General features: G+C 38.4%; 1 protein-coding gene across 3 annotated transcripts in view; it reads right to left on the bottom strand.

Annotated features, from left to right (window-relative positions):
• The window catches only part of eng (endoglin), a 93,734-nt gene that overhangs the window by 58,925 nt on the left and 22,115 nt on the right, over positions 1 to 12,694 (bottom strand). For all 3 annotated transcript variants that reach the window (XM_041810725.1, XM_041810727.1, XM_041810726.1), the window contains exon 3: positions 739 to 881. In XM_041810725.1, the coding sequence (XP_041666659.1) occupies positions 739 to 881 (143 nt within the window). The remainder of the gene's footprint in view (positions 1 to 738; positions 882 to 12,694) is intronic.

The following is a 12,694-nucleotide window of genomic DNA, read 5'->3' as shown; positions in this document are numbered from 1 at the left end:
AGTAGCATAATACTGACTGATGTGCATCAGGAGGGATTTGGAAATCGGTATACTCTACTGAGACAAAAAATAAGTGCACTGCACCACTGGCAGCTCTTACAGTGTATCCTAAGCACAATGAGTTGAGGCAGCAGCTTCAACTATCATGTCATGGCCAGAATGAATTGAGTATAAAGCTCCCTAAAGCTGACTAATGAATGTGTAGAACAAACTCAATCTTTAAATACTTGTGTTTTAAAATCTCCTTTGTGTAGATTATCCTACAAAGTCAGCTTTGCAGGCATTTACAGCTGGGACAAACTGCATGCAATCCAACAGACTACTTGCAACATCATACTGTGCAAGCAAAAGTAAGATTGAATTCTTTTCTGTAATTTGAAAGGTATAAATGCATATTGGCACATTGCCAATAAGGTATGGTTGGATTTGGCATGTGCTTTCCAGAGAAAGACAGGATATAGTTATGCAATTTAATGAAAAGTCAGGCTTTACAGAAAGCTATGCTGCTGATAGGAAGGCATGTTAACTTCCTATGTGCTGCTGATGCTACCAGGGTCCACTTGGGCTTCATTTGCCTGCTGGATTATCCATTTTAAGTCTTAAGAAGGATATTTTTTTAAACATAATTCTGTTTTTACCACCATCTTACATTTGACTCCCACTCCCACAGCTTGTTCAGTTTCGCTTAATTAGCTCTAGTTGCTCAGCATCTCATTAGTATAACCTTGACATGCTTACCTTGGAAGCAAAGTTCAGATTAAGGATGTGGACCTCTGCCTTGTCCTCTGTGATGAAGTTGGTCCAGCAGCCAATTAGCATTTCTTTCACATAGACCCATGGGTTGTCATTAACCTCCGTTGGAACACATGTCTGACTTGAGGCTGGAAGAAAATCAAGTAGAAGAAATGGTGAGTTAGTGTCAGCAAAAATAATCTCTTCCCTCTGACATTAATGTGAAATTCCTGCATTAGCTTCTGTGTCAAATGCCAGGTATAGCAGGATTATGAGTCAATCCTCAAACATCCAGATCATTTGCACATAAATGAAGACCTATATGTATGAAGGCCAAAAAGCCATTATTAAAGAGATAGATAACCCAAGCTGCGTTATAGATACCTTGTCTGAGAGGAGCTAAATTTGGCATTAGTCATTCTGAAAGCTTCCCCCCCTAGTCTCAGAGTATGGGTGTTAAATGTGTGGGTAGGACTACATTGTTTAAAAACGAATCGGCGGGTTCACGTTTATCAGACGTGTCAGGATACGGGGCTGCACTCATCCATCACGCCTGCTTGCTCTGCTGCCTGCTATGAGCCCGCTGTTTAACCTGGGGATCCGTGTCTCTGGAGGCAGAATTAATCAAGCCAAGGCTGTGCGGTCATGGATGAGGTTGGGTATAAATGCTGGGTGTCTGACCTGGGCAATGTGCGTGTGTACTTTGGTGTGAGATTAGAGTGAATCTGTGCGTGCACAGGCTCACTCCAAACCTGTCTGAAGTTGGTAGGGACAAAACATTCTCCAGCAAGCTTCCTCCTTCCTTAAGGAGAACAGCGGGGAATACAGTTTAAGGGGTCAGATGTCTTTTCCAGCTCAATCAAGGATGACTTTCCTCGCTAATCTCCCACCTTTTACTGATTAGAGATGAAAAGATCCAGCTGTGGCATTATGTGGCACATGTGGTTTTGTAATTTTGCTTTAAACCACCATTGTGGTCAGTATCTCTGTCCTGGATTCACTCCATGACAAACATTAAAGTTTTAAGAGTTTTTGGCCTGCCCTTGAATTTTTTACAGAGTTTTTAATCAAGATTGGCCCAAATGGCTTGAAGTTTTTCCTGTTGGATGAAAAGGAGCTGAAGAGGGCAGGACTCTATGCAAAAAAGGATGCCACAGGCATTATATTCAAGATGGAGAGGAAAGCATAGTTTGACAATATAATTATAGCTGTTGCCAATAAACCAACGCTACATGCTATTATATGTACCAATAGTATCAACAGAGGAGTGAGCAGCTCACCAGTCAAATCTCATCAACATCACCACCTTTCACTCACTCATGGAAAACCTGACTTTTACCAGCTGCATTCACAGATCAGCTAGGGCTGGGCAATCAATTGCAAATTAGATTAAACCGCAATATGGCCTGCTGCGATTTTCAAATAGCAGAGGTTGCAATACTTCTTTAACTTAAAACGTGTCAAAATACCAGTTTAATAAATCATTATTTTAGCAGAGGCAGAGATTTTATGCACATTATGCAAACATTCAAGTGTCAATTTTCTTATAATGGTTTACAAAAACCCTCCATTTTGTGTTTTCCGTACTTACTATGGCAGGGTTAGGTTATGGTCCAAAATCAGTGCATTAACGTTTCTAAATCCTAATAATGACATGTTATTTTGTGGAGCAGTACATAGATGCTACTCACCTCCCACAGTGATGTAAAACAAGGACACTGTGACTCCCTTGCATGTCTCATTTTATCTTACAAGCCAAAAGCAATCTGTATCTAGTGATATGAATCATTTTATTTTTCACTTTCTTACTATTCCCTAGATCTGTTTAACGTTTCAATCTGTAGCAAGTTCTTTTTTCCACTGTTACAAGTTCTAATTATTTTCTTCCAAAATAAAAGCAGGTTTTGATCTAAACTTGAAGCAAAGTACTCTTAGCTCATGGGGCTCATGCACTGTAACAGGAGCCCATTTTGCACAACTTTCATGACAAAACTTTGAAGTAATTTAAGGGTCAACTATGAATCTACAAAAACAAAGACAAGAAAACGTGGCAAGTCATGTCACACCCAGATTCACCAGTACAAGGATGGGTATTAAAAAAAGCTACATTCAATCCTTTTACTACACCATACCTGTGTGGGATGCATGTATCAGTGTAAATCAAAAAACTAGAGATGTAAAACATTGCATTGTTAATATCCATAATATGACAGTTTCAGATGATAGGTTTCGAGGGCAAACAGTCTAGAGCAAAGGGAAGTGGGAACTACAGTTACCATTGGCCCTAGGATACCCATCATCCTTTGCACACACTATCCACACACTGCCAGACTGTGGTGGGGCACTTGATGGGAATTATGATGATCATAAGAAGCCACTTGGCAAATCATCACCCTGAAAAATTTGTGAACATGTTATGAGCAGAATCCAGTTGAGCCAAAAAACTTGTAAGGAAATGTTCACAATCCCACTTCACCACAGCAGGGCCAATGAATGCATCGCCAAAAACCTATGGCTATTTTCAGTGGTGGCCAACAAAGTTTTTAGAAAGTTACTAAACAAGCTGGAGCCAAAGTAGAAGTATATTTATTTATGTCTAATGCACACCAATGAAACTCTGTTGTACATACTGTAAATTTTAATGTGCAATATTCATTTAATAAATGCCATTGTCACTTTTTTTTCCAAGTCTTTTTTTGTTTTAGGATTTTTAAAAACCTCATAAATACCATACTGTGGACTTGTTATCAAAGTATTATTGTGCCCTGAGATTTTGATATAGTTTCATCCTACAAATACAATTATGTGTGGATGTATATGGTGAAGGATAGGGGTAGGGCTTGTTAATACTTATATCTGCTAATGGGGGCAGGGCAGAAAAAATCTAGGAACCAATGTCTTAGCTTAAGACAGCACAAATATCCCTTAGCTGAAGACTTCCCCTTAACTGGATTATTTACACACAAAATATAAGCTAAACTGGACCTCATGGAAAGTGCAAATGTTGTACTAACATCAGTAAATCATCACAATTAAGGCGGGGCAATAAATCGAAATATAGATTAAATCACAATATGTCCTACTGCAATTTTCAACTTGCAGAATGTTCAATATTTCTTTAACCTATTATGTGTTATGTGTTAAAGATGTTATGCTACACATCATGCAAACATTAGAGTATTTATTTTATTAGAACAATTTACAAAATATCATACTTTACTTATTTTTGAATATATATTTCTCAATCAAATAACAATGGAAAAAAATGATTATTCATACAACAATACAATTCACATAGAATTTGCAGTTCAAGGTGAAATGATCAGATATTTTTTTTTAACATGTTTCAGCCCTAGTTAATCTATCTAATGTTTTTATTATAATATAGAATGATGTATTGCTTGTGTTTGTTGAAAAATACACAGATTATGAACTTTATAAAGTAATCACACATTAAACAGCAATATTGGGGGTAAAAAAAAAAATCACAATTAGATTTTTCTTAATCTTCAGCCCTGATCACATTTAACAATATCAATTCAGCAATATAAATGCAGCAGCCCGAATTTATGTACAGTATTCTTTGAGGTTCTCACAAAAATTCCACACAAACGCTCTTTCAAACACTCACTTTTACACCATCTAAACAGGAACTCATTCCTTTCAGTGCAACATATTGTATTTGCCAGGCTACTGCAGCTTTCATATAACCTTGCACATTATGAATACAAATATAAATGTACAGGTTTTGATGGTTGGTTATGGATAGATAATCCTGTTTTCAAGTACAGCTTTTTGCATGATGAAATATTTCACAGTCTCATGTGATCAGTCAGAGCTACTTTATCCTGCGCCTTAACATAAGATAAGCATATCTACAGTAAGACGAATAGAAGCAATATATGCCTAAGTATCCCTGTGCATACCTCAATCACCCCAAAACAGCTGGCGCTGATGCATAAGCAAGCAAGCAGGGGCGATATCACAGCAGACACAACTAATTTAGTAAGCAAATGCTGCATGACGTACCGGTCCACTGATTTTTATGATATATTTGGTCTGTTTACCCAGCAGGCCACAATCCCTCAGAGGGGAGATGTGCTGTAAAAACAAGCCAGAAGAGAGAGAAAAAAACAGCAAGAGAGAGGAAAGGGTTAATGGGAAATTACAAAGTTTGGAAGGTCAACAGGATGTGCTTTATTTAGAAGCGGCACTAATCAAAGACCTTGGTTGAGGCAATGTCATCGCAGCCGTAGACACAGATGGAGATAAAATGGGATAAAAAGCAATGAATGTGATGGAAAAAGAAGAAGGTACTGGAACATGTTATTCAACCACCTTTTTCTCCCGCTTTTGTTGCACTCAGAATGAAAGTGGCTGGGTATTATTGGTACTTATTTGTCCAATTCATCTATTTGTTCATAGCATCTCTGACCTATAATATCACTAATGTTAAAGAGCAGCTCATTTCATGTTATTGTGATTAATTTCAAAAGCTCACTGTCATTTTGGGAAGTCTCTTGTCCTACATTAAGCCTCAGATACAGACCATTAAAGAAAATTGTAAAAATGATCTTTTATTTCCAACCCATATAAACATTATTTTCCCATCTTTCCCACTGGCAGTGATACCACATTTGGCTCTTTCAAGGGAGCTGTATCATTACTATTGCAACATCTTTTTCACTGTTTTTTTGCCTGCTCAGCTTTGGACTGCAGCTTTTCTTGCAAAACAAGATGGAGAGCCCCCCCATGCTCCTCATCTCGCTCTCCCCCTAACTCCCTCACCCTAGAGGTCAAGGCTAGTTTCCTGTTATTCTGGCCCTCTGTGTTAATGTCTGTTGCTCAGTATCCACATCCTATAAAGTTATTTCTCTCCTGTTCGATGGTGACAGAGTCAACGGCCCATGACTGTCGCCTGAGAGGTTCTGGTATAAATCACACTGACTGCATATGACTGTGTGTTTGTGTGCGTACATGCCTGTGCCACTGGTTTCGGTTTTTATGAGTCACGATAGGATATGAAGAACATTCATTTTGGCCTCTTGACCCCGGAAATGCCAATGGCTCTGCTAAGCGGTTTGCTGGTAAATGAGGTATAGAAGAGCTCTTCCATTCCCTGTCCGTTTTATCTACTTATATCAGTCCCCTTCATTTCCCATTCCATGAGAAGGCATGTTTATTGAGGCTGGAGATCTAAATTTAGATGTTATGTATGACTAGGAGATGTGAATGGGCAACATTATGGAACATCAGAAGCCACAGATAATGGGTTTAATTCATGATAAGTGCTTGTTATCATACTTATTCTTTAAGTTTGCTATAATTTTTCAATACAAACTCATTAAAGTGTTTCATGTTGGGGTCTATTTGCTAGTACCATACCACCATGACGTCTCACCAGGTGCGGTCTGTCTTGCTGATGTTGTAACCAATCACTTATCTACATAGCATACAGACAGGCAGACAGCTGGAAAGTTTTCCATCCATCATAGTAAGTCCACACTGCAAAAACTCCAATGACAGCTGGGATATAATCCAGCCCCCCTCAACTCCGAATGGGATAAGCAGTGTAGAAAATGGATGGATGAATCAATAACTCTAAAGTATTTTTTGTGTAATTCCTAGTCAGAAACATCTCATTACTTTTATTATATGCCAGATTCACCTGACAAGTCTGGCTAATTATATTACAAGATTTAAAAGAGCAAAAATAAGGTCTGAATTGCTTGTAATACAAAAAGTAGCTGTCAATGGGGCAGGCTATTTTCACTTAATTATCTTTAAATGGGATATACAAACAAATCCAGCTAAAACATCTAATATTACCACCCTTGACAAGTACAATTTCCTGCCCCTTGGTGAGATTCTTTCACTCACTGCAAGCAAGTCAGGCCTTTTTAAAATTTCTAAATAAGCTGTTTATGCAAAATTTTCAGTGATGGCATATTTGAAAATACAAACTGAGATAATTACTGTCGTACTGTATTTTTATTATTCCTGGATACAGGGATTTGCAAGCCCCCTTTTTAACCTATATCCAGTGAAATACAGCACAAAGATACTTAATGTCCAAATGGATATACTTTGTTTTTTATTTCTTATGTATACTAGGGGGGGGATCACTAGTGGCCCCAGAATACGATATCATCATGATACTTGGTCACGATTCGATATTATTGCGATTTTAAACACTTTGCAATACAGGATTACAATACCATAAACTGTGATATATTACAATCTATACAATTTTTTCAGCTCTTTAGCTGATTTAGCATTAGTCTTGCCCTCATGTTTGTCATATTTCTGCAGTATTTTATTTTCATGTAGCACTTCTTGCAAACTTCATGTGTCATGTCCATCTCATTCACGCCCTGCTCACATTCCTAATGTCCTTCTGGTGCTGCCATGTTTGCTGTACTAACTTTCTCCTGCTCTATGACCTCTGCTGACCTCAATGGACTAACAATTGTCCAAATAATTGATTTTATCTTTCCACTATCATAGACCTCAGTTCATATTAGCAATTAATTTGAACAAAAAAGCTGATACTTGGTGGACAAGACGATACGTTATATCACCAGACAAAATATCCTGATATTATGCTGTATCGATTTTTTTCTCCCACCCCTAATATATACACATGAAGACTGAAGACACTGATAATGGAATTATTTCCCATTCTTTCTTGATGTACATATAAAGTTGCTGAACAGTGCAGGGTTTCCACTTTGTTCTTCATAGTTCACCACACATTTTCAATAGGAGACATCTCTGGACTGTAGGAAGGTAATTCAGTACCTGCACTTTCTTACTGTGAAGCCATGCTGTTGTAACTGTGGCATGGTATTGTCGTGCAGAACTAAGCAGGGATGTTACTGAAAAAATCTGGATGGAAGTATATGCTGCTCCAAAAGCTGTAGGTACCTCTGAGTATTATTGGTGCCTTCACAGATGTGCATGTGACCTGTGGCATGGGCACTAATAGAGCAACACACAATCAAAGGTGCTGGCTTTAAACCTCACATTGATGACAATCTGGATGGTCTTATTTCATCTTTATCCCAGCGGACTTCATAGCCATTATTTCAAAAACAATTTGAAGAATGGACTCATCCAACCACAGCAAATTTTTTCGCTTTAGACCACTCCATCCCAGATGATCTTGCACCCTGGGAAGCCAACAACGCCTCTTGATGTTGTTGATGTATGGCTTTGACTTAGCATGGCTAAGTCTTGACTAGCATTTAATGCTGCAACTTATTGTGTTAACCAACATTGGTTTTCTGAAGTTTTCCAAAGCTCACATTGTAATATGTGTTGCAGAATAATGCCAGCTTTTAATATAATGCTTTTATAGTTGGTTTTGGCCTTTCCCCTTATGTGCAGGGATTTCTCCAGAATCTCTTAATCTTTCAATATTGTGTTCTGTAGATGGTGAAATCTTTGAATTCCTTGCACATTGAGGATAACTGTTCACAAACTGTTGGACTATTTGCCCATGCAGCGGGTAAAGTGGACAACCTTGCACCATGATTAATTGTGACGAATATTTCACAACTTTCTGAGTCTTTTCATGCCCCTGTCCCAACCTTTTCAAACAAAATGCTGGTATCAAATTCAGAATGTGTACTTAAATCTCAAAAAAGTTTAATAGCTTAAACATTAGACATCTTCTTTTAGTGCTGTTTTCAACTGAGTGCAGTTTGAAAAAGATTCGCAATGATCTGTATTTGTATTTAGTTACATTTTACACATTGCTCCGACTTTTTGGAATGATGGTGGAAACTTTGGCAACTGCATGATGCATGAGTGTACCTGTATTAGTTATCAGAGTGATCATATTAACAACATTATACAGCTAAATTGCCAGTCTTAGTGGACAAGTTTTAACCACAAATACATCAAAAGGTATCGTAACAAACTGATCGAATGCTCTTAAAATTAAGACTTATGAGTGTGCAGCCAGAATCAATAACAACCAACTTGCTGTTACTGAAGCAGCCTTCGGAGAAAACACACTCTAGGAGACTGTGCCAATGTTTGGGAGTGATGAACAACTTCTGATGCACTTAAATTGCCCCTAGCAAATCTGCTGGTTGTCAGCTGCAGCCTGGAGCCAATGCCAGCTAACGAGAAGAACAAAAGTTGCCATCTGGTTAATTCACATGTCTAGGGTTGATCTGCTTTTTCTTCTTTTACTTCCAAGGCTCACCAGAGAGATGGAGGAGAGTAGGTAGCCAAATCACAAATGTCTGTTTTTGCGTGTTCAATTGTGCAGATTATAGGGATGTCCCGATCAGATTTTTTCACTTCCAATACAATACCAATACTTCAGCCTTGAGTATCGGCCGATACGGATACGATATCAGCACGAATCATACACATTTTTATTACTTATTTTGTAGTATGGAATGTTAGAAAAGGCTTGATCAAGTGATATTACTCAGAGAACAAGTCAGCAACAGTAGGTACGAGAAAAACTGAATTATTTATTGTTAACCAATGAGTTACATAAATTTTGACCTTAAACATAAGCACATTCTACAATTAAATAGAATAAATGAAAAATAAATTAGACAAGCCTGTCTATACTGTGTTTCTTTCTGTGAGCATGAATGTGTGGGGACAGGGTGTGAAAAGCTGAAATGCTTATCTTCTTAAAAAAGAATCTCCACATCATGCTCGGACTGCAGAAAGTGGAGATGGAGGAGTAGGAAGGGTTTTGTTAGGAATTTAGTTAACTGATTGATTATTATTTGTTTTCTGCTCTTGTTATTAGAGTGAGATGTTTATTTTGAAATTGGAGCTGTGGACTCTTAACTTTGAGCAGTTGGACAATAGACAATATTGTGGGGGTTTTTTCCCTACCCTCAGCTGTTCCCACCATGTACTAGCAGTAAAAAATAACTGAGGTGAACTTCATTTGTTATTTTGCACTTTAAAAGTATGATTTGTTTTTATTGGATTTATTGAGGTCATTTTTCAGGCTTGTCTAATTTATGTTTGATGTATTCTATTCAATTGTAGAATATGCTTATGTTTAAGGTCAAAATTTATGTAACCCAATGGTTAAAAATAGGCTCGAGGTTCAATCAAACGTTTGAACCTGACATTGCTCACCACTGACAGGGGCTCCTCATCGATCTTTTCTGTTATAGCTAATGCCTTTTTGCCGTCCCGTGGGAGTTTATCACGCTTTCCAAATGTTTTGGACAGCGTCTGTTGTTTAAAGGAGCCAGAGCCTTGTTGTTTCTTCGTGGTGTTGTGAAAATCCTCATGCTGTTTTTGGTGATGCTTCTTCAAATGCCCGATGAGGTTGGTCGGTTCTTTGCCACCATGGGGAACTTGTGCATGACAAAACGTCTTTATCTGACTTTAACGAAAAATACTGCGACACGGCCGACATCACACCTACTCCTTGCTACTGTGTTAGCGGTTAGCACCGGTTAGCACTCAAGCATGCTGTTGTTGTGATCACGTGGGCTATCCTCTGATTCTATCAGTCTATAAGCCTACAAGCTCATCTTTCATGGTATGTTCTTAGCTAAGGTCAAATTAGCTCAAAGTTTTATCCGTCTCTACAGCTTCAGCAGGTTAAATTTGTGCTTTACACATTTGTCTAACACCTCATGCCTACTGCATGCTAATCATCAAAGAATCAGCGGTCCTCAAAGTGACTCACTGTGGCTCTTGAATGTCTGTAACTGCAAAAAAAGCAGAAGCACCAACAAGTAGGACCACTGTCAGTTACAGTATGTCTTTCTGACTACATTATCACTTCTTGTTTTGAACATTTTCTGGAGAGTCAGCATGTCATTGCTCAGCAAAAATGAAAAGAAACTCAGCAAAATTATCACTCACATACATTCCAAAAAAGACAGACTTGCTGTAACCACCAGGATGGTAATAAACAGGAAGCCAGAGTTCTGCCAACAGGGACAGAAGAATATATTCAATAGTACTGGGACAGATTATTAAATGGCTTAGCATAGATCTTTTTAGATTCATGCAGTGATTTATTTTTTTATTTCTGTGAACTTCTCACGCTACTTTTTTCTTATTTTCCGTGCTTTTACAACTCAATTGCAAATTATGGATGCAATAAGAGCACACTAAACAATAAAATGATGCTACCTTTGCTGGTTGCCTCCAGAATAACTACAATGTTAGACTTACAATACTGATGGAATACATTTAGGCCCAGAGAGCCAGTTACATGTTGTGATTTAAACTGTTTTCACAGTTGTTACAACAGTAGCACAACAAAGCTCCACTATCATATGCCTAAAGCCACTTATATTCTTTCTGTAATGGCCTGATAACAGCTGTCTGCATTTGTTACTTCACAGAGCATTTTGGTTGTTTACAAAATGACTATTCATGAGTTCATACGACGTTAGGGAAGTTCTGACACCATTTTTTCCTTCCTGATACGATACCGATACCAAGGTGTTGAGTATCAGCTGAAACCGAGTACTGATCCGATACCAGCATAAACTTTCTGGACTGACTGCGCACACTAGCAAATTATTTTAGACCTATATTTGACTCAGAACATAGCTCAACAAATAGAATCATAATGTACAGCATCGTGACCCTACAATTGCTCTCTGCTGATTATTGAGTTTTACTCCTAAATATTAAAATAATAATACAGGGGGCTCCATCCCAGGCTCTCTCTCTGTCTTTCTTATGCTCTACTCAGGCACCATGACGTGATTACGGAACAGCCAACAAACATGGCAGTTAGCATTCGAGTTAGCATTCGGGCTAGCGGTAATACATGATTGTAATTCGATTAAAGTGGATAAAAGTCGTTCTAAAATAAAACTGTGTCACTTTATGTCGTGTATGACAGCGTTGGTCTGGAAGGCGGTTTACCCATCAAATTCACCAGAAAGCTCTGATTCTCAGGATTCTGACCATGGTAACCATTCTAGGATTAAACCAACACAGCAGCCACAAGTAATGCATTTGTCGGACACAGCTCACCATTAGAAGCTCTCCTGATCATAATATTCCATCAAAAACAGTCCTGCTGCATCAGAAAGAGTCGCCAAAATCTAAATCCATTCAAGTTTTAGTCCAAAAATTTGATTATTATCTATAAAGATCCATGGACTGGTTTTATATTATTTCAAATTTGCAGTTGTTCTAAATAGTCCACTGTATTTTTTTCGTAATAGTGTATTTTTCCAGGCAATTATTAGCAATGCAACACAGAAAAATTTCTAGAAACCTCAGCTTGGTCTGCCAACCTCAGCTTGGTCAGCTGTTGGGTCCGCGGGCTTTGTCAGAAAAGACATATGAGGCTAATGCCACTATTGCCAAGTACCTTATACAACCAAATTTAATAAAGACTGAAATATCCCTTTAAATCTTTTTATACAACTGTTTGCTATCAGAGATGATTTAATCCACATTTGCAGTATTTTGGAGAATATGAAATAACAGAAGACTCTGGGGATGAGGTTTTTAGAGCTACTGTTTGTTTGTTTACTACTTCTGTTACTAAATTAAAGATCACTAGAACTCACCCTACTGTCTGTAAGACTGTTTTCTCAGCTTTGAGCGTCTGTGACGTGCCAACATTGCAGAGAACGAACAGGCAGTGTTGAGCCCTTGAATTCTAGATCTTTAATCAACCTCTTAGTAAATGTTGATTTAGATTCAAGGGATTGAGCACCAGCAGCCCAATAACTGGCTGCCTTTTCACTCACTTCAGGCTAGCAAGAGGGCAGACTTGATTTCATGGCCTGACTTCATGCCTTCCCTCTTGTTACTCTACCTGCCTTCAGTTTAAATGCTAAAGGAAGACTTGCAGGTCTTGAAGCTGCAGTGCCTTGCTACATTTCAAAGAGAGAAAAAGCAGGAGGGGAAGCCCTGACAGCAGACGACGTCAAGCCTAGCTGTCTCCCCGGCTCCCTCGGGAGGAGAGTAAACTGTTTGTGTCCAGGGT

This window comes from Cheilinus undulatus, linkage group 17, assembly GCF_018320785.1.
Source record: "Cheilinus undulatus linkage group 17, ASM1832078v1, whole genome shotgun sequence".
NCBI classification, from domain to species: Eukaryota; Metazoa; Chordata; class Actinopteri; order Labriformes; family Labridae; genus Cheilinus; species Cheilinus undulatus.
This window is presented reverse-complemented; position numbering and strand designations above follow the sequence as displayed.